Source organism: Balaenoptera physalus (assembly GCF_965194825.1).
Source record: "Balaenoptera physalus genome assembly, chromosome: 10".
NCBI lineage: Eukaryota > Metazoa > Chordata > Mammalia > Artiodactyla > Balaenopteridae > Balaenoptera > Balaenoptera physalus.
The window spans coordinates 101,312,948-101,336,396 of NC_138889.1; the positions used below are offsets into that span (position 1 = coordinate 101,312,948).

The following is a 23,449-nucleotide window of genomic DNA, read 5'->3' on the forward strand; positions in this document are numbered from 1 at the left end:
TAGTGAGGTTGGATCTGTTCTTAGAGGAGTTCTCTCTTGACTTCAAGAGGTAAATGAGGGCTAAAATTTCTTAGGGCAAGCCATTTCTAAAGGATATCTTTTTGAAATATGATTTCCAAAATTTTATTGGGAATTGTTTCCCATATCTCTTTGTATTATAAATTCATTGAACTATATATGTAAATAGATTGAGTTAATTCAGATTATTGAGATTATTCAGATAAAGTGGTGGCAAATTAACTATTATAAAATCCAAGCTTTCACCATATTAAACACCATATTAATTGTTTGTTTATAATATATGTACTAAATTTCGTTTAGGTTTTGTAATTCTAACAATTTTTGTTAGATTATCTTGTATATGACCATAATTAATTACCTCCTTTCTTATAAATGCATGCTCTTCCTCTATTGAAAGATTGAGTTTTTTTCCCATCTTTGAATGTAGGCTTACCTTAGTAACTTGCTTGACCAGTGAATTCAGCAGATTCTTCGGTTGGGATTCTGGAATCAGACCACTCACCAGACAGACGGCAACAAGAGTACATTGCTGGTGGAAGGGGGTGGTCATAACCATTAGCATGCCCTAGGATTGCAATTACTAAAACTCACCTGCAGTGAATTGGGGTGGAGTACAGTTTAAAAATGTGCATTGGCTTCTGCAATTATCTCTAGCACGTGAGAAATATGGGGAGCAGTGGTAACTACTGGACGATGAAGTTGGTTGTTGTTAAATGCCACTAGTATGCTAAAGGATGAGAAAACAACACTCAGGCCAGACAGTTTCTAACTCAAGGATATAAGACTAGAGAAGGTATCAGGTGACTGTGTTTTCTGAGAGGATACTCCTTCCACTAAAGCAATAAAGAAAAGCACTAGTGGAAGGGACTCTAGTTTCATGAGAAGCTCAGTGGTATAAAGTTCCATTATGGATCTAGCCTTCCTAGAGTCAATGGAGATGATAGGAGTCCAGGACACTTGAATCCAGAAATACCTCCACCAAAGACATAAAGGATGCATAAAAAGTAGTCACATTATTTATCCATTTAATTCAGCAGTCTAGCCCCTCCAGAAACCAGATGACTTTTAAAGAATGCCTATAACTGGACAGCTACATGTAAAAGAATGAAATTAGAACATTCTCTAACACCATACACAAAAATAAACTCAAAATGAATTACAGACCTAAATGTAAGACCGGATATTCTAAAACTCCTAGAGAAAAACATAGGCAGAACACCCTTTGACATAAATTGCTGCAATATTTTTTTCAATCTGTCTCCTAGAGTAATGGGAATAAAAGCAAAAATAAACAACTGGGCCCTAATTACACTTAAAAGATTTTGCATGGCAAAGGAAACCATAAACAAAACGAAAAGACCACCTACAGAATGGGAGAAAATATTTGCAAATGATGTGACCGACAAGGGATTAATTAATTTCCAAAATATACAAACATCTCATACAGCTTAATATATAAAGAAAAACAAATAACCCAGTCAAAAAATGGGCAGAAGACCTAAATAAACATTTCTCCAAAGAGGACATACACATGGCCAACAGGCACATGAAAAAAATTCTCAACATCGCTAATTATTAGAGATATGCAAGTCAAAACTGCAATGAGGTGTCACCTCACACCAGTCAGAATGGCCATCATTAAAAAGGCTACAAATAATAAATGTTGGAGGGGGTGTAGAGAAAGAGGACCCCCCCCACATACACACTGTTGGTGGGAATATAAATTAGTACATCCACTATGAGAACATTACGGAGGTTCCTTAAAAAACTAAAACTAGAGTTACCATAAGATCCTGCAATCCCACTCCTGGGCATATACCCAGAGAACACCATAATTCAAAAAGATACATGCACTTCAATGTTCATTGCAGCACTGTTTACAATAGCCAAGACATGGAAGCAACCTAAATGTCCATCGACAGATGAATGGGTAAAGAAGATGTGGTATTTATATATATAATAGAATATTACTCAGCCATAAAAAAGAATGAAATATTGCATTTGCAGCAACATGGTTGGACCTAGAGATTATCATATGAAGTGAAGTAAGTCAGACAGAGAAAGACAAATATCATATGATATCACTTATATGTGGAATCCAAAAAAATAAAAAGATATAAATGAACGTATTTACAAACCAGAAACAGATTCACAGACATAGAAAATAAACTTATGGTTACCAAAGGGGAAAATGGGGGTGGGGGGTGGGAATAAATTAGGAGTTTGGGATTAACATATACACACTACCAAATGTAAAACAGATAAACAACAAGGACCTACCGTATAGCACAGGGAACTATATTCAATATCTCATAATAACCTATAATGAAAAAGAATCTGAAAAAGTTACATCTATATGTATATGTATATACAAATATGACTGAATCACTTTTCTGTACACCTGAAACTAACACAACATTGTAAATCAACTATACTTCAATTAAAAAAAAGAATGCCGGGGGTCCTCGGGAAGATGGCGGAAGAGTAAGACGCGGAGATCACCTTCCTTCCCACAGATACAGTAGAAATACATCTACACGTGGAACAGCTCCTACAGAACACCCACTGAGCGCTGACAGAAAACGTCCGACCTCCAAAAAGGCAAGAAACTCCCCCCGTACTTGGGTAGGGCAAAAGAAAAAAGAAATAACAGAGACAAAAGAATAGGGACGGCACCTGCACTAGTGGGAGGGAGCCGTGAAGGAGGAAAGATTTCCACGCACTAGGAAGCCCCTTCGCGGGCGGAGACTGCGGGTGGCGGAGGGGGGAAGCTTCAGAGCCACGGAGGAGAGCGCAGCCACAGGGGTGCGGAGGGCAAAGCGGAGAGGTTCCCGCACGGAGGCTCGGCGCCGAGCAGCACTCTCCAGCCCGAGAGGCTTGTCTGCTCACCCGCCGGGGCGGGCGGGGCTGGGAGCTGAGGCTCGGGCTTCGGTCGGATCGCAGGGAGAGGACTGGGGTTGGCGGCGTGAACACAGCCTGAAGGCGTTAGTGCACCACAGCTAGCCGAGAGGGAGTCCGGGAAAAAGTCTGCAGCTGCCGAAGAGGCAAGAGACTTTTTCTTCCCTCTTTGTTTCCTGGTGCGCGAGGAGAGGGGATTCAGAGCGCTGCCTAAACGAACTTCAGAGACGGGCGCGAGCCGCAGCTACCAGCGCGGATCCCACAGCAACAGGGGCGCAGAGGGAAAAACGGAGAGATTCCTGCACAGAGGCTCGGCGCCGAGCAGCACTCTCCAGCCCGAGAGGCTTGTCTGCTCCCCCGCCGGGGCGGGCGGGGCTGGGAGCTGAGGCTCGGCTTCGGTCGGATCTCAGGGAGAGGAGTGAGGCTGGCAGCGTGAACACAGCCTGAAGGGATTAGCGCACAACAGCTGGCTGGTAGGGAGTCCGGGAAAAAGTCTGCAGCTGCCGAAGAGGCAAGGGACTTTTTCTTGCCTCTTTGTTTCGCGGCGCGCAAGGAGAGGGGATTCAGAGCGCCGCCTAAACGAACTCCAGAGACGGGCGCGAGCCGCGGCGATCACCGCAGACCCCACAGCAACAGGGGCGCAGAGGAAAAAAACGGAGAGACTCCCGCACAGAGGCTCGGCGCCGAGCAGCACTCACCAGCCCGAGAGGCTTGTCTGCTCGGCGGGCGGGGCTGGGAGCTGAGGCTCGGGTTTCGGTTTCGGTTGGATCGCAGGGAGAGGACTGGGGCTGGCGGCGTGAACACAGCCTGAAGGGGTTAGCGCACCACAGCTGGCTGGTAGGGAGTCCGGGAAAAAGTCTGCAGCTGCCGAAGAGGCAAGAGACTTTTTCTTGCCTCTTTGTTTCGCGGCGCGCAAGGAGAGGGGATTCAGAGTGCCGCCTAAACGAACTCCAGAGAAAGGCGCGAGCCGCGGCGATCAGCACGGACCCCAGAGACGGGCGTGAGACGCTGGGGCTGCTGCTGCCGCCTCCAAAAAGCCTGTGTGTGAGCACAAGTCACTCTCCACATCGCCCCTCCCGGGAGCCTGTGCAGCCCGCCACTGCCAGGGTCCCGTGATCCGGGGACAAGTTCCCCGGGAGAACGCACTGCCCACCTCAGGCTGGTGCAACGTCACGCCGGCCTCGGCCGCCGCAGGCTCACCCCGCCTCCTCTGTACACCTCCCTCCCCGCGGCCTGAGGGAGCCAGAGCCCCCGAAGCAGCTGCTCCTTTAACCCCGTCCTGTCTGTGCGGGGAATAGACGCCCTCAGGCGACCTACACGCAGAGGCGGGTCCAAATCCAAAGCTGAACCCCAGGAACTGTGCGAACAGGGAAGATAAGGGGAAATCTCTCCCAGCAGCCTTAGAAGCAGCGGATTAAAACTCCACAAACAACTTGATGTGCCTGCATCTGGTGAATACCTGAATAGACAACGAATCATCCCAAATTCAGGAGGTGGACTTTGGGAGCAGGATATATTAATTTTTCCCCTTTTCCTTTATTTGTGAGTGTATATGTATATGCTTCTGGGTGCGATTTTGTCTGTATAGCTTTGCTTTACAATAGCTTTATTTTACTTCACTATATTATAGCTTCTTTCTTTCTTTCTTTCTTTCTTTCTTTCTTTCTTTCTTTCTTTCTTTCTTTCTTTCTTTCTTTCTTTCTTTCTTTCTTTCTTTCTTTCTTTCTTTCTTTCCTTCCTTCCTTCCTTCCTTCCTTCCTTCCTTCCTTCCTTTCTTCCTTTCTTCCTTTCTTTCTTTCTTTCTATTTTTTCTCCCTTTTACTCTGAGCCGTGTGGACGAAAGGCTCTTGGTGCTCCAGCCAGGCATCAGGGCCGTGCCTCTGAGGTGGGAGAGCCAACTTCAGGACACTGGTCCACAAGAGACCTCCCAGCTTCACGTAATACCAAACGGCAAAAATCTCTCAGAGAGCTCCATCTCAACATCAAGACCCAGCTTCACTCAACGACCAACAAGCTACAGTGCTGGACACCCTATGCCAAGCAACTAGCAAGACAGGAACACAGCCCCATCCATTAGCAGAGAGGCTGCCTAAAATCATAATAAGGCCACAGACACTCCAAAATACACCACCAGACGTGGACGTGCCCACCAGAAAGACAAGATCCAACCTCATCCACCAGAGCTCAGGCACTAGTTCCCTCCACCAGGAAGCCTACACAACCCACTGAACCAACCTTAGCCACTGGGGACAGATACCAAAAACAACAGGAACTACGAACCTGCAGCCTGTGAAAAGGAGACCCCAAACACAGTAAGATAAGCAAAATGAGACGACAGAAAAACACACAGCAGATGAAGGAGCAGGGTCACAACATACCAGACTTAACAAATGAAGAGGAAATAGGTAGTCTACCTGAAAAAGAATTCAGAATAATGATAGTAAGGATGATCCAAAATCTTGGAAATAGAATAGACAAAATGCAAGAAACATTTAACAAGGACGTAGAAGAACTAAAGAGGAACCAAGCAATGATGAAAACCACAATAAATGAAATTAAAAATACTCTAGATGGGATCAATAGCAGAATAACTGAGGCAGAAGAAAGGATAAGTGACCTGGAAGATAAAATGGTGGAAATAACTACTGCAGAGCAGGATAAAGAAAAAAGAATGAAAAGAACTGAGGACAGTCTCAGAGACCTCTGGGACAACATTAAACGTGCCAACATTCGAATTATAGGGGTCCCAGAAGAAGAAGAGAAAAAGAAAGGGACTGAGAAGATATTTGAAGAGATTATAGTTGAAAACTTCCCTAATATGGGACAGGAAATAGTTAATCAAGTCCTGGAAGCACAGAGAGTCCCATACAGGATAAACCCAAGGAGAAACACACCAAGACACATATTAATCAAACTGTCAAAAATTAAATATAAGGAAAACATATTAAAGGCAGCAAGGGAAAAAAAACAAATAACACACAAGGGAATCCCCATAAGGTTAACATCTGATCTTTCAGCAGAAACTCTGCAAGCCAGAAGGGAGTGGCAGGATATACTTAAAGTGATGAAGGAGAAAAACCTGCAACCAAGATTACACTACCCAGCAAGGATCTCATTCAGATTCGATGGAGAAATTAAAACCTTTACAGACAAGCAAAAGCTGAGAGAGTTCAGCACCACCAAACCAGCTTTACAACAAATGCTAAAGGAACTTCTCTAGGCAAGAAACACAAGAGAAGGAAAACACCTACAATAACAAACCCAAAACATTTAAGAAAATGGGAATAGGAACATACATATCGATAATTACCTTGAATGTAAATGGATTAAATGCTCCCACCAAAAGACACAGGCTGGCTGAATGGATACAAAAACAAGACCCATATATATGCTGTCTACAAGAGACCCACTTCAGACCTAGAGACACATATAGACTGAAAGTGAGGGGATGAAAAAAGATATTCCATGCAAATGGAAATCAAAAGAAAGCTGGAGTAGCAATTCTCATATCAGACAAAATAGACTTTAAAATAAAGACTATTACAAGAGACAAAGAAGGACACTATATAATGATCAAGGGATCGATACAAGAGGAAGCTATAACAATTGTAAATATTTATGCACCCAACATAGGAGCACCTCAATACATAAGGCAAATACTAACAGCCATAAAAGGGGAAATCGACAGCAACACAATCATAGTAGGGGACTTTAACACCCCACTCTCACCAATGGACAGATCATCCAAAATGAAAATAAATAAGGAAACACAAGCTTTAAATGATACATTAAACAAGATGGACTTAATTGATATTTATAGGACATTCCATCCAAAAACAACAGAATACACATTTTTCTCAAGTGCTCATGGAACATTCTCCAGGATAGATCATATCTTGGGTCACAAATCAAGCCTTGGTAAATTTAAGAAAATTGAAATCGTATCAAGTATCTTTTCCGACCACAACGCTATGAGACTAGATATCAATTACAGGAAAAGACCTGTAAAAAATACAAACACATGGAGGCTACACAATACATTACTTAATAACGAAGTGATCACTGAAGAAATCAAAGGGGAAATCAAAAAATACCTAGAAACAAATGACAATGGAGATATGACGACCCAAAACCTATGGGACGCAGCAAAAGCAGTGCTAAGAGGGAAGTTTATAGCAATACAAGCCTACCTCAAGAAACAGGAAACATCTCGAATAAACAACCTAACCTTGCACCTAAAGCAATTAGAGAAAGAAGAACAAAAAAACCCCAAAGCCAGCAGAAGGAAAGAAATTATAAAGATCAGGTCAGAAATAAATGAAAAAGAAATGAAGGAAACAATAGCAAAAATCAATGAAACTAAAAGCTGGTTCTTTGAGAAGATAAACAAAATTGATAAACCATTAGCCAGACTCATCAAGAGAAAAAGGGAGAAGACTCAGATCAATAGAATTAGAAATGAAAAAGGAGAAGTAACCACTGACACTGCAGAAATACAAAAGATCATGAGAGATTACTACAAGCAACTCTATGCCAATAAAATGGACAACCTGGAAGAAATGGACAGATTCTTAGAAATGCACAAACTGCCGAGACTGAACCAGGAAGAAATAGAAAATATGAACAGACCAATCACAAGCACTGAAATTGAAACTGTGATTAAAAACCTTCCAACAAACAAAAGCCCAGGACCAGATGGCTTCACAGGTGAATTCTATCAAACATTTAGAGAAGAGCTAACACCTATCCTTCTCAAACTCTTCCAAAATATTGCAGAGGGAGGAACACTCCCAAACTCATTCTACGAGGCCACCATCACCCTGATACCAAAACCAGACAAAGATGTCACAAAGAAAGAAAACTACAGGCCAATATCACTGATGAACATAGATGCAAAAATCCTCAACAAAATACTAGCAAACAGAATCCAACAGCACATTAAAAGGATCATACACCATGATCAAGTGGGGTTTATCCCAGGAATGCAAGGATTCTTCAATATACGCAAATCAATCAATGTGATACATCATATTAACAAACTGAAGGAGAAAAACCATATGATCATCTCAATAGATGCAGAGAAAGCTTTCGACAAAATTCAACACCCATTTATGATAAAAGCCCTGCAGAAAGTAGGCATAGAGGGAACTTTCCTCAACATAATAAAGGCCATATATGACAAACCCACAGCCAACATTGTCCTCAATGGTGAAAAACTGAAACCATTTCCACTAAGATCAGGAACAAGACAAGGTTGCCCACTCTCACCACTATTATTCAACATAGTTTTGGAAGTGTTAGCCACAGCAATCAGAGAAGACAAAGAAATAAAAGGAATCCAAATCGGAAAAGAAGAAGTAAAGCTGTCACTATTTGCAGATGACATGATACTATACATAGAGAATCCTAAAGATGCTACCAGAAAACTCCTAGAGCTAATCAATGAATTTGGTAAAGTAGCAGGATACAAAATTAATGCACAGAAATCTCTTGCATTTCTATACACTAATGACGAAAAATCTGAAAGTGAAATTAAGAAAACACTCCCATTTACCATTGCAACAAAAAGAATAAAATATCTAGGAATAAACCTACCTAAGGAGACAAAAGACCTGTATGCAGAAAATTATAAGACACTGATGAAAGAAATTAAAGATGATACAAATAGATGGAGAGATATACCATGTTCCTGGATTGGAAGAATCAACATTGTGAAAATGACTCTACTACCCAAAGCAATCTACAGATTCAATGCAATCCCTATCAAACTACCACTGGCATTTTTCACAGAACTAGAACAAAAAATTTCACAATTTGTATGGAAACACAAAAGACCCCGAATAGCCAAAGCAATCTTGAGAACGAAAAATGGAGCTGGGGGAATCAGGCTCCCTGACTTCAGACTATATTACAAAGCTTCAGTAATCAAGACAGTTTGGTACTGGCACAAAAACAGAAATATAGATCAATGGAACAGGATAGAAAGCCCAGAGATAAACCCATACACATATGGGCACCTTATTTTTGATAAAGGAGGCAAGCATATACAGTGGAGAAAAGACAGCCTCTTCAATAAGTGGTGCTGGGAAAATTGGACAGGTACATGTAAAAGTATGAAAATAGAACACTCCCTGACACCATGCACAAAAATAAACTCAAAATGGATTAAAGACCTAAGTGTAAGGGCAGACACTATCAAACTCTTAGAGGAAAACATAGGCAGAACACTCTATGACATACATCACAGCAAGATTCTTTTTGACCCAGCTCCCAGAGAAATGGAAATAAGAACACAAATAAACAAATGGGACCTAATGAAACTTAAAAGCTTTTGCACAGCAAAGGAAACCATAAACAAGACCAAAAGACAACTATCAGAATGGGAGAAAATATTTGCAAATGAAGCAACTGACAAAGGATTAATCTCCAAGATTTACAAGCAGCTCATGCAGCTCAATAACAAAAAAACGAACAACCCAATCCAAAAATGGGCCGAAGACCTAAATAGACATTTCTCCAAAGAAGATATACAGATGGCCTACAGACACATGAAAGAATGCTCAACATCATTAATCATTAGAGAAATGCAAATCAAAACTACAATGAGATATCATCTCACACCGGTCAGAATGGCCATCATCAAAAAATCTAGAAACAATAAATGCTGGAGAGGGTGTGGAGGAAAGGGAACACTCTTGCACTGTTGGTGGGAATGTAAATTGATACAGCCACTATGGAGAACAGTATGGAGGTTCCTTAAAAAACTACAAATAGAACTACCATACGACCCAGCAATCCCACTACTGGGCATATACCCTGAGAAAACCATAGGTCAAAAAGAGTCATGTACCAAAATGTTCATTGCAGCTCTATTTACAATAGCCAGGACATGGAAGCAATCTAAATGTCCATCGACAGATGAATGGATAAAGAAGATGTGGCACATATATACAATGGAATATTACTCAGCCATAAAAAGAAATGAAATGGAGGTATTTGTAATGAGGTGGATGGAGTTAGAGTCTGTCATACAGAGTGAAGTAAGTCAGAAAGAGAAAAACAAATACAGTATGCTAACACATATATACGGAATCTAAGGGGAAAAAAAAAAAAAAAAAAAAAAAAAAAAAAGGGCCATGAAGAACCTAGTGGCAAGACGGGAATAAAGACACAGACCTACTAGAGAATGGACTTGAGGATATGGGGAGGGGGTGGGGTGAGATGTGACAGGGTAAGAGAGTGTCATGGACATATATACACTACCAAATGTAAAATAGATAACTAGTGGGAAGCAGCCGCATAGCACAGGGAGATCAGCTCAGTGCTTTGTGACCACCTAGAGGGATGGGACGGGGAGGGTGGGAGGGAGGGAGATGCAAGAGGGAAGAGAAATGGGAACATATTGTATATGTATAACTGATTCACTTTGTTATAAAGCAGAAGCTAACACACCGTTGTAAGGCAATTATACTTCAATAAAGATGTTAAAAAAAAAAAAAAAAAAAAAAAAAAAAGAATGCCTGTAGACTGTTTCAAATTCCAAAAGCAGTCCCACTAGCAGTCTTATTCCCTTGTGGGATCATTTAACGGATCTCCAGTTCTGTACATGATACACAGTCAGTGATTTGAGGAATGAATTCTTTTCCATTCTGATTAGAAAAGATGATCTGAAACAGTTTACCTTCATGTGAGATGAACAAAAATATTAATTTACAATATTTCAAAGATGAAAACGGTACATCTAGATCAAGCCCAAGCAAGACCAGAGAGCATGAATAAGCTACAATTAAAATGTGTATGAATAAAAGCTCTCCTTTCCTACCTCCAATGCCATTCCCATTGAAATATCATTGTCAGCAGGTACATATATATCCTTTATAGTTCTCTCGATGCTCATTTACACTTGCATTTACATCTTACTCATTATATAGGTTTTGCCCTTTTTCTTAATGATCCATGCTACACACTGATCTTCAATGTGATTTTTTCCCTCAACTAACAGTAGAATAGTTCTCTCCAATTCAATCCAGCAATACCTAATTCAGTCTTCATTTGCTGCACAATATTACATGGAAAAAAGTTCACTTTTCTCTCAATGATGGATATTCAGGTTATTTATTTTATTTTTCTTTGCCACTACTCATAACACCGAAATATATGGAATCTTATGTATTGGCATTTATATTTCTGTAGTCTAGATTTCTAATGGAGGGATTTCTAGCTCAAATGCCATATAAATTTATCATTTTAAATGGAAACTACCAAATTGCTTTGTGGAAATGGAGCAATTCATACTACCAACAAGAAATAATGAGTCTGGCATAGCCAACTAAGAACTTCATTGTCATTAAAACAATCAATGTTACATCTGCACTGAAAGGCACTGCATTGGCAGTTTAATTTCATTTCATATACTTGGACAATCATGATGTTGAATGTTTGCTCCGCAAATTTCGGCAATTTGCATTCCCATATTTGAGAATTGCCTCTTTCTTTGTTTGCTTATTTATCTATCGTTTTCTGATTCTGAATTTTAGACTGTTCTTTGAATATTAGGGATATTATCCCATCACTTGGCACATGTGCATAAATATTTTCTCTTGTTTTATTATTCGCCCTTTAACACTGATTGTGGTACATTAAATTTTCCATTATAACTTTTAGTTTTCATGTCCGGTTTAAACAGTATTCACACATCCACTACTGTACAAGTATTAAGTTTCTTCTAGTATATTTTCACATTTATATTCTCAATCCATCTCTATATTATTTTGAAACCCCTCTCATGTCACAGAGAACAAGACTGGAGGAGAAACTTATTTAAGAACTGCTCTGTGTTTTAAATCATCTTGAACAGACAGAGCCAAGACTCACACGAAGCTTCTGATTTCCAGTCTAGTGTTCCTTTTACTAAACATTCTGCACCAACAACTATGGTACAACACAAGTAGAGTTCTACTTTACCTACTTACTAGACAATTTTTCCTTTCAAACTTCCTACTGAATGCATTTTTCACCTCCTTGTTCCTCAAGCTGTAGATGAGAGGGTTCAACTTGGGGGTCACCACGGTGTAAAAGAGAGAAATCACTTTATTGAGATTTAGGGAGGAACCTGAGCTAGGTCGGACATAAATGAAGAAAAGAGTCCCATATAGGATGGAGACAGCTGCCAGGTGAGAAGAACAAGTAAAAAAAGCCTTCCTCCTCCCATCAGCCGTCTGGATCCTCAGGATGGCCACCAGGATGCAAACGCAGGAGACCGTGATGATCAGGCCACTGAGTACTCCTATTGCTCCAGCCAAGATGAAGAGCATAAATTTAGTCATCGAGGTGTCTGCACATGCTAGAGAAAGCAGTGGTGAAATATCACAGAAAAAGTGATTGATAATATTTGGACCACGGAAGGGTAAGCAAAAAGTGAGAACTGTATGAGTCATGGTGCTTATAAGAGCCACAGCATAAGGGCCTATAACCAGCTGCACACAGACCCTCTGGGACATGACGAGTGTGTACAACAAGGGCTTACAGATGGCCATATACCGATCATAGGCCATGGAAGCCAGGAGGAAACATTCGGTTGCCACAAAAAGACCAGAGAACCACATCTGTCTGGCACAACCCATCAAAGAGATGCCCTTTTTCTCCGCAAAGATATCACACAGCATCTCGGGGGCAATGGAAGGAGAGGAACACATGTCTACAAAGGACAAATGGCTAAGAAAAAAGTACATAGGTGTGTGGAGTCTGGGATCCACCCATATGAGAATGCTCATCCCCAAATTGCCCCCCACTGTGGCAAGATAGACAAAGAGAAGAATGACAAAGAGGACAATCTGCTGATAGAGATGATCTGTGAGGCCCAAGAAAAGAAAGTCAGTCACTGCTGTCTGATTCTGATCTTCCATTGGTCATCTGCAATCTGTTATAAGAAAGAAAGAATTTTATGATGAAAAAACTATCATTAAGACCTGGGACGAACTGAGAGAGTGGCATGGACATATATACACTACCAAATGTAAAATAGGTAGCTAGTGGGAAGCAGCCGCATAGCACAGGGAAATCAGCTAGGTGCTTTGTGTCCACCTAGAGGGGTAGGATAGGGAGGGTGGGAGGAAGATGCAAGAGGGAGGAGATATGGGGATATATGTATACGTATAGCTGATTCACTTTGTTATAAAGCAGAAACTAACACACCATTGTAAAGCAATTATACTCCAATAAAGATGTTAACAAAAGTTACAAATATTTTAAGCCAATAACAGATTATCTTAAACAGGTCTATAAGAGACAATTATAGAAATACTGTGGAACTAGAAAATAATATTCCTAGATACTAGGTTGGGGCAGTTTGTGTAAAGTTCCTGTGTAAACTTGGGCAATTCATCCTTAATCTCTACTTTCTCCCATAAAGAATCCAACTCTATTATTGAAAACTCAAGTTATAAATTTGTATATGAATTACTCCCCATGTTTCATCTCACTGAATAATTGGATTTAAAACCCTGGCTAGGGGACCTTTACTGGGAATACTATAAAATCAATGAGATACTCAGATCTTAACATATGACATCTGGGAAAGGCTAAACAGGGGAGTTCTTGATCTTACTCAATGATCAGAACCATCCTAATGTTATTAAGATACAATTCATATATATGTTTATCAGTCTATTCCCTACTCCCACTTATAAAAAGATGTGAAAAGGATAATATACACAAATGACAAAGAGGTTACTCATATAAAAGAATATGATGCCATGGAAGGAATGGGGAGGCTGTGCTTACAAGATAAGTGATCTGGCAAATGTCGGACAGCAACTTGTCATGGAAATTGTATAGAAAATTAAGCATCTTTTTCACCAAAATAATGAAGAATTATTTTATATATCTCATATTTCATATAAACTTCTTTTTAGGGCACTTATCTTGAAATCTGTCAGGCAATATAAATTATAGTAATAATATACGTAAAATATCAAATGCATAACACTTTTTTGCAGGGAATACATTCAAGAATATGTTACTTTCTAACTCATTAATCAAGGAATTAGAAACCAAGCTGTTTAAAATTCCTAAGAGAAGATCACTATGTAGGATAATTTATATGAAAAATATCTTATTTTAAACAACATTTACTGTCACTGCAATTAATGTCCTCTTTCAGTAAAACAAAAGCAATATACTACTCTTGAATTATATAATCATTATAAATGGAGCCTGATAAATGAAAAATGAAAGTGACTATCCTTTGCTTTGTGATTATCATTATGATTATTTGCTAATGCTATGTGGAGTATATTTTCAGCAGTCACAAAGACAACTCTAGGCTTAGATTAGGAGCATTATCCATTGCATAAATGTTTTTATTTATGTCCATCCAAATATGCCAATATAAGTGTATAGATGTAGGGGGCTGGAGAGACTGCTTCAAGTTTTAGTTCAACACTATTTATTTATTTGACTGTAAGTAATTTTCAGTCCTCTATAAAACAAGGAAGATGGTATTTATGCCACTTCCATAGCTAACATTCTGTGACCTTAGAATTCCTATGGACTTTGCAGTACCTCTATATTATAAAAAAATAAACAAGAAAATCAGTTCGGAAAAAGTCACAAAAAACAGTTGCTTTGTCTCATAAGAATGTGAACAAAATGCTAGTTTGCTCTCTTTAGAGAACCTGGGCTGGAAGAGTTATATTACCAAAGTTCAAACTCAGCCTGAAGTTTCTCCATCATATTTCAAAAACTTCATATTATCCAAAATGCAATGTACTCACTTCTTTAAGGGTATTCTTTATGTAGATCCTTTAACTGCTTCAAGGAAATAATCATTTTGTATATATAAGGGTGGAACATTCAACTTCCCTCTTGGTGGCAACCTTTTCTAAGAGGCATGACTTTCTAGGTACTTGGTGAAGAAGACAAATCCCTCATCTTGAACATCCTGGGCATAAAGAGATACTCTGACCTGAACATTGATTCACATACTGCACAGAATAAGGGACTTTTTCTTGGGAGTTTTCAGTGGTTTAGAGCCAGGTCCCCAAAGAACTAAAACCCCAAGACCTTACACCCGGAGGGACAAAATTAACATGATCTTGGTGGCATTTGGACCAAGTGTTTTTTTCCTAACTGTGTCTTTCCTCAAAAAGAAGATTCCTAAGAAAACAATGTGGGTTTTTTTCTGCCTTTGAGATTCTATTTGCCAGAAGAGACGTCTCTTTTCTATCAGTAGGGAATGGTGCATTGAGAACCCAGCACCAACTGAGAGGATGTAGTTTGCCGCCTAGTTCTGGAACCACATTGCCTGGGTGTAAATCTTAATCCCATCACCTACTGGCTGTGTCAGTTTGAGCAAATTTTTAAATCTCTCTGTGCCTCATTCTCTTAATCTCTAAAATAAAGAAAAATGGTTTCTAACTCACAAAGATGTTGGAAGGATTTAATGAAGTAATACATTTAAAGTATTACAAAGAGTGTCCAGCATAGAATCAGTGTTCATTAATGTTATTTCGTATTATCAGGCATCTGTAGCACAGTTGAGGAGACAGTATCTGATATAAAAATAAAACACCAGTTCAAAGTAGCACTTGTTTATCTCTAGGAAAAAATTAAAAAAACAGTCACTGGACTCCAAAGGAAGGACAGATCACTATAAGCTGGAGTAAATGAGGAAATTTTCAAAGAAGAAATTGGTCTGAAAAGACCAATTTAGCTAAAGTATAATTTAGCTAAACTGAAGTTAAGAGGAAAGGCATTCCAGGCAGTGCTAACGAGATGAACAGAAGCAGGGATGCAGGAACAAAGGCAAGGAGATTGTTTCAGATAGAAGGGTCGCAAGAGAGAGAAGAAAGTGTAGAGTCTGCTGAGATTGGGTGAACTCTCTAAATCACCACCTTCTCTGAGAATTCTAATTATTTATCCCCACAAGAAGGGCAGATATGAATCCCGTAACACTTGCTAGCTCATCTATGACCCATCTTAAGTATCTATCTCAGAAGGCTGTCAATAACTGTGTTGTGTACATATTTGTTGAATTCATGGAAACAAACCCATAAAATCTATATAATTCGTAATGGTTAATGTTTAGCAATTAAAATTATGCCATATACTTTTGATCAAAGATACCAGGGGAAAAGTATTTCTATCTGTTATTCTTCTTAAAACCATTTAAAAGCAATGAGAACACAATGAAAACAGGTTTTTTTTAATGACAGTACATTAAACCTACCAAAGAAAGGAATAAGAAAAATAACATAAAGTAATCAATTAATTAAAAATTATGGGAAAATTCTTGTTTGTCACATTTAAAAAAAAATAGTAACATCCACTCTGTGGAATAGCAAGGTTGAAAAAAGAAAAAGCAAAATTATATCAGGTAATAGGAAGTAAGCTGGCTGAGCCCAAGAAAGAAAATTATATGTGAATTTTCAGTCACATGAAACAAAACAAAAATAGGAGCATAGACCCTACTGAAAATAATCATGGAAGACATCTGAGAAAAATTTTGTTGATTTTAAATAAACTACAACTTCAAATAGTTTAGAAAGAAAATGATTAATATGCATAAAGGAAGAGCTAACACACAAATAATTGATATCTCTAAAGAAGAGAGATATAACATGTAAAAAAACCTTTCAAAACATAAGAAGAGCTCTATGGAGTAAAAGTACACAAAATGTTTTAAGAAAGAAGTATGAATTGAACAACTCATGTTTTTTTCTGGTAAAGTGTGTGGACTTCATTTTTTTTTCTTAATTGTAGAGGACAAAACTCAAACTGTTCTCAGAATTCTCCACAATATCATTCCACACTACACTCATTGCATTGAATACCCTTATAGATGGAACCAAGACTGGAAAACTCTGTGTTTATAGGAAATGGTGATATGACAATAATAATTTAATCAATAAAGACTAATACTAAAGTAATATAATCAAACTTCACAAACTTGAAATAAAAGAAGAGGGGACTTCACAGATACTCTTAGCCCACCAATCTCCTCCTCTTGGTGTAGGGAATTATTAAACATTGCTTAAGTGTGGCATATACCATTTTATATGTAAGTATATTCTAAGACATAGAAAATTTGCCACTAGGGGCATTAAGGATAATATTGGATTGGCCAAAAAGTTCATTCCAGTTTTCTGTAAGATGTTACAGAATAATATAATCTATCAAAATCAGGCTATGGAAAGAAAATAAGAAGAAACGTAAATGTACTAATATTAATATGTTGCATACCAATATGGTCTTAAGGTAATAATCCAAGAAATAGGAGTTCAAAACATGCAATTTTAAAGGTTAATATCAGAAAGGATAAAAATGAATTGTAAAATTTTCAAATTACCAGAAGAAATTCACATACTTTACTATGCCCAAAACATGAAAAAATCATACCATAAAGTAAAATATCTTTAAAAAGAAGTATTAAAAGCAGAAAGCTTTTAAAATGAAATGGCACAGCTAAAACAAAACTTATTTACTGTTGCAGCATAATCAGTTATAATAACAAAAGATGGAAATAATTTAGTATCAATAAGGGACAGATTAAATAGTTTTCAAAATGAGTTAGAGCTACGTGTACTGATGTGACACAATATCCTATAGAGTATTTGACTTAAAAAAGGAGACTGCTGGGAGAGAAGATGGCGGAAGAGTAAGACGCGGAGATCACCTTCCTTCCCACAGATACAGTAGAAATACATCTACACGTGGAACTGCTCCAACAGAACACCCACTGAACGCTGGCAGAAAACGTCAGACCTCCCAAAAGGCAAGAAACTCCCCCCGTACTTGGGTAGGGCAAAAGAAAAAAGAAATAACAGAGACAAAAGAATAGGGACGGCACCTGCACCAGTGGGAGGGAGCTGTGAAGGAGGAAAGATTTCCACGCACTAGGAAGCCCCTTCGCGGGTGGAGACTGCGGGTGGCAGAGGGGGGAAGCTTCGGAGCCACGGAGGAGAGCGCAGCCACAGGGGTGCGGAGGGCAAAGCGGAGAGATTCCCGCACGGAGGATCAGTGCTGACCAGCACTCACCAGCCCGAGAGGCTTGTCTGCTCACCCGCCGGGGCGGGCGGGGCTGGGAGCTGAGGCTCGGGCTGCGGTCGGATGCAGGGAGAGGACTGGGGTTGGCGGCGTGAACACAGCCTGAAGGGGTTAGTGCACCACAGCTAGCCGGGAGGGAGTCCGGGAAAAAGTCTGCAGCTGCCGAAGAGGCAAGAGACTTTTTCTTCCCTCTTTGTTTCCTGGTGCGCGAGGAGAGGGGATTCAGAGCGCCGCCTAAACGAACTTCAGAGACGGGCGCGAGCCATGGCTATCAGCACGGACCCCAGAGACGGGCGTGAGCCGCGGCGATCAGCGCGGACCCCAGAGACGGGCATGAGATGCTGGGGCTGCTGCTGCCGCCTCCAAAAAGCCTGTGTGTGAGCACAGGTCACTCTCCACACCGCCCCTCCCGGTAGCCTGTGCAGCCCGCCACTGCCAGGGTCCCGTGATCCAGGGACAACTTCCCTGGGAGAAAGCACTGCGCGCCTCAGGCTGGTGCAACGTCACGCCGGCCTCTGCCGCCGCAGATGCGCCCCGCCTCCTCTGTACCCCTCCCTCCCCGTGGCCTGAGTGAGCCAGAGCCCCCGAAACAGCTGCTCCTTTAACCCCGTCCTGTCTGGGAGGGGAACAGACGCCCTCAGGCGACCTACACGCAGAGGCGGGTCCAAATCCAAAGCTGATCCCCAGGAGCTGTGTGAACAGAGAAGAGAAGGGGAAATCTCCCCCAGCAGCCTCAGAAGCAGCGGATTAAAACTCCACAAACAACTTGATGTGCCTGCATCTGTTGAATACCTGAATAGACAACGAATCATCCCAAATTCAGGAGGTGGACTTTGGGAGCAGGATATATTAATTTTTCCCCTTTTCCTTTTTTTGTAAGTGTACATGTATGTGCTTCTGGGTGAGATTTTGTCTGTATAGCTTTGCTTTATAATAGCTTTATTTTACTTCACTATATTATGGCCTCTTTCTTTCTTTCTATTTTTTTCTCCCTTTTACTCTGAGCCGTGTGGACGAAAGGCTCTTGGTGCTCCAGCCAGGCATCAGGGCCGTACCTCTGAGGTGGGAGAGCCAACTTCAGGACACTGGTCCACAGGAGACCTCCCAGCTCCACGTAATACCAAATGGCAAAAATCTCTCAGAGATCTCCATCTCAACATCAAGACCCAGCTTCACTCAACCACCAGCAAGCTACAGTGCTGGACACCCTATGCCAAACAACTAGCAAGACAGGAACACAGCCCCATCCATTAGCAGAGAGGCTGCCTAAAATCATAATAAGGCCACAGACACCCCAAAATACACCACCAGACGTGGACGTGCCCACCAGAAAGACAAGATCCAGCCTCATCCACCAGAACTCAGGCACTAGTTCCCTCCACCAGGAAGCCTACACAACCCACTGAACCAACCTTAGCCACTGGGGACAGATACCAAAAACAACGGGAACTACGAACCTGCAGCCTGTGAAAAGGAGACCCCAAACACAGTAAGATAAGCAAAATGAGACGACAGAAAAACACACAGCAGATGAAGGAGCAGGGTCAAAACACACCCGACTTAACAAATGAAGAGGAAATAGGTAGTCTACCTGAAAAAGAATTCAGAATAATGATAGTAAGGATGATCCAAAATCTGGGAAATAGAATAGACAAAATGCAAGAAACATTTAACAAGGACGTAGAAGAACTAAAGAGGAACCAAGCAACGATGAAAAACACAATAAATGAAATTAAAAATACTCTAGATGGGATCAATAGCAGAATAACTGAGGCAGAAGAAAGGATAAGTGACCTAGAAGATAAAATAGTGGAAATAACTACTGCAGAGCAGGATAAAGAAAAAAGAATGAAAAGAACTGAGGACAGTCTCAGAGACCTCTGGGACAGCATTAAACGCACCAACATTCGAATTATAGGGGTCCCAGAAGAAGAAGAGAAAAAGAAAGGGACTGAGAAAATATTTGAAGAGATTATAGTTGAAAACTTCCCTAATATGGGAAAGGAAATAGTTAATCAAGTCCTGGAAGCACAGAGAGTCCCATACAGGATAAACCCAAGGAGAAACACGCCAAGACACATATTAATCAAACTGTCAAAAATTAAATATAAGGAAAACATATTAAAGGCAGCAAGGGAAAAACAGCAAATAACACACAAGGGAATCCCCATAAGGTTAACATCTGATCTTTCAGCAGAAACTTTGCAAGCCAGAAGGGAGTGGCAGGATATACTTAAAGTGATGAAGGAGAAAAACCTACAACCAAGATTACTCTACCCAGCAAGGATCTCGTTCAGATGTGATGGAGAAATTAAAACCTTTACAGACAAGCAAAAGCTGAGAGAGTTCAGCACCACCAAACCAGCTTTACAACAAATGCTAAGGGAACTTCTCTAGGCAAGAAACACAAGAGAAGGAAAACACCTACAATAACAAACCCAAAACATTTAAGAAAATGGGAATAGGAACATACATATCGATAATTACCTTGAATGTAAATGGATTAAATGCTCCCACCAAAAGACACAGGCTGGCTGAATGGATACAAAAACAAGACCCATATATATGCTGTCTACAAGAGACCCACTTCAGACCTAGAGATACATACAGACTGAAAGTGAGGGGATGGAAAATGATATTCCATGCAAATGGAAATCAAAAGAAAGCTGGAGTAGCAATTCTCATATCAGACAAAATAGACTTTAAAATAAAGACTATTACAAGAGACAAAGAAGGACACTATATAATGATCAAGGGATCGATCCAAGAGGAAGGTATAACAATTGTAAATATTTATGCACCCAACATAGGAGCACCTCAATACATAAGGCAAATACTAACAGCCATAAAAGGGGAAATCGACAGCAACACAATCATAGTAGGGGACTTTTAACACCCCACTTTCACCAATGGACAGATCATCCAAAATGAAAATAAATAAGGAAACACAAGCTTTAAATGATACATTAAACAAGATGGACTTAATTGATATTTATAGGACATTCCACCCAAAAACAACAGAATACACATTTTTCTCAAGTGCTCATGAAACATTCTCCAGGATAGATCATATCTTGGGTCACAAATCAAGCCTTGGTAAATTTAAGAAAATTGAAATCGTATCAAGTATCTTTTCCGACCACAACGCTATGAGACTAGATATCAATTACAGGAAAAGATCTGTAAAAAATACAAACACATGGAGGCTACACAATACACTACTTAATAACGAAGTGATCACTGAAGAAATCAAAGGGGAAATCAAAAAATACCTAGAAACAAATGACAATGGAGATACGACGACCCAAAACCTATGGGACGCAGCAAAAGCAGTGCTAAGAGGGAAGTTTATAGCAATACAAGCCTACCTCAAGAAACAGGAAACATCTCGAATAAACAACCTAACCTTGCACCTAAAGCAATTAGAGAAAGAAGAACAAAAAACCCCCAAAGCCAGCAGAAGGAAAGAAATCATAAAGATTAGGTCAGAAATAAATGAAAAAGAAATGAAGGAAACAATAGCAAAAATCAATGAAACTAAAAGCTGGTTCTTCGAGAAGATAAACAAAATTGATAAACCATTAGCCAGACTCATCAAGAGAAAAAGGGAGAAGACTCAAATTAATAGAATTAGAAATGAAAAAGGAGAAGTAACCACTGACACTGCAGAAATACAAAAGATCATGAGAGATTACTACAAGCAACTCTATGCCAATAAAATGGACAACCTGGAAGAAATGGACAGATTCTTAGAAATGCACAAACTGCCGAGACTGAACCAGGAAGAAATAGAAAATATGAACAGACCAATCACAAGCACTGAAATTGAAACTGTGATTAAAAACCTTCCAACAAACAAAAGCCCAGGACCAGATGGCTTCACAGAAGAATTCTATCAAACATTTAGAGAAGAGCTAACACCTATCCTTCTCAAACTCTTCCAAAATATTGCAGAGGGAGGAACACTCCCAAACTCATTCTATGAGGCCACCATCACCCTGATACCAAAACCAGACAAAGATGTCACAAAGAAAGAAAACTACAGGCCAATATCACTGATGAACAGAGATGCAAAAATCCTCAACAAAATACTAGCAAACAGAATCCAACAGCACATTAAAAGGATCATACACCATGATCAAGTGGGGTTTATCCCAGGAATGCAAGGATTCTTCAATATATGCAAATCAATCAATGTGATACACCATATTAACAAATTGAAAGAGAAAAACCATATGATCATCTCAATAGATGCAGAGAAAGCTTTCGACAAAATTCAACACCCATTTATGATAAAAGCCCTGCAGAAAGTAGGCATAGAGGGAACTTTCCTCAACATAATAAAGGCCATATATGACAAACCCACAGCCAACATTGTCCTCAATGGTGAAAAACTGAAACCATTTCCACTAAGATCAGGAACAAGACAAGGTTGCCCACTCTCACCACTATTATTCAACATAGTTTTGGAAGTGTTAGCCACAGCAATCAGAGAAGACCAAGAAATAAAAGGAATCCAAATCGGAAAAGAAGAAGTAAAGCTGTCACTATTTGCAGATGACATGATACTACACATAAAGAATCCTACAGATGCTACCAGAAAACTCCTAGAGCTAATCAATGAATTTGGTAAAGTAGCAGGTTACAAAATTAATGCACAGAAATCTCCTGCTTTTCTATACACTAATGAAAAATCTGAAAGTGAAATTAAGAAAACACTCCCGTTTACCATTGCAACAAAAAGAATAAAATATCTAGGAATAAACCTACCTAAGGAGACAAAAGACCTGTATGCAGAAAATTATAAGACACTGATGAAAGAAATTAAAGATGATACAAATAGATGGAGAGATATACCATGTTCCTGGATTGGAAGAATCAACATTGTGAAAATGACTCTACTACCCAAAGCAATCTACAGATTCAATGCAATCCCTATCAAACTACCACTGGCATTTTTCACAGAACTAGAACAAAAAATTTCACAATTTGTATGGAAACACAAAAGACCCCGAATAGCCAAAGCAATCTTGAGAACGAAAAATGGAGCTGGGGGAATCAGGCTCCCTGACTTCAGACTATACTACAAAGCTTCAGTAATCAAGACAGTTTGGTACTGGCACAAAAACAGAAATATAGATCAATGGAACAGGATAGAAAGCCCAGAGATAAACCCACACACATATGGTCACCTTATCTTTGATAAAGGAGGCAAGCATATACAGTGGAGAAAAGACAGCCTCTTCAATAAGTGGTGCTGGGAAAATTGGACAGGTACATGTAAAAGTATGAAATTAGAACACTCCCTGACACCATGCACAAAAATAAACTCAAAATGGATTAAAGACCTAAGTGTAAGGGCAGACACTATCAAACTCTTAGAGGAAAACATAGGCAGAACACTCTATGACATACATCACAGTAAGATTCTTTTTGACCCAGCTCCCAGAGAAATGGAAATAAGAACACAAATAAACAAATGGGA

The 23,449-nt window shown here is 39.9% G+C and overlaps 2 protein-coding genes across 2 annotated transcripts in view; one reads left to right on the forward strand and one right to left on the reverse strand.

The window, feature by feature from the left end:
• The window catches only part of LOC309668481 (olfactory receptor 1165-like), a 269,123-nt gene that overhangs the window by 153,768 nt on the left and 91,906 nt on the right, over positions 1-23,449 (forward strand). The window lies entirely within an intron of this gene.
• LOC309668470 (olfactory receptor 5G3-like) lies at positions 2,284-17,541 on the reverse strand. The gene is made up of 2 exons (XM_082478348.1): positions 10,448-17,541; positions 2,284-2,485 (listed from the first exon to the last, which is right to left on the reverse strand). The coding sequence occupies exon 1, from the start codon at positions 12,822-12,824 to the stop codon at positions 11,880-11,882; it is 945 nt and encodes a 314-aa protein (XP_082334474.1). The 5' UTR covers positions 12,825-17,541; the 3' UTR covers positions 2,284-2,485; positions 10,448-11,879.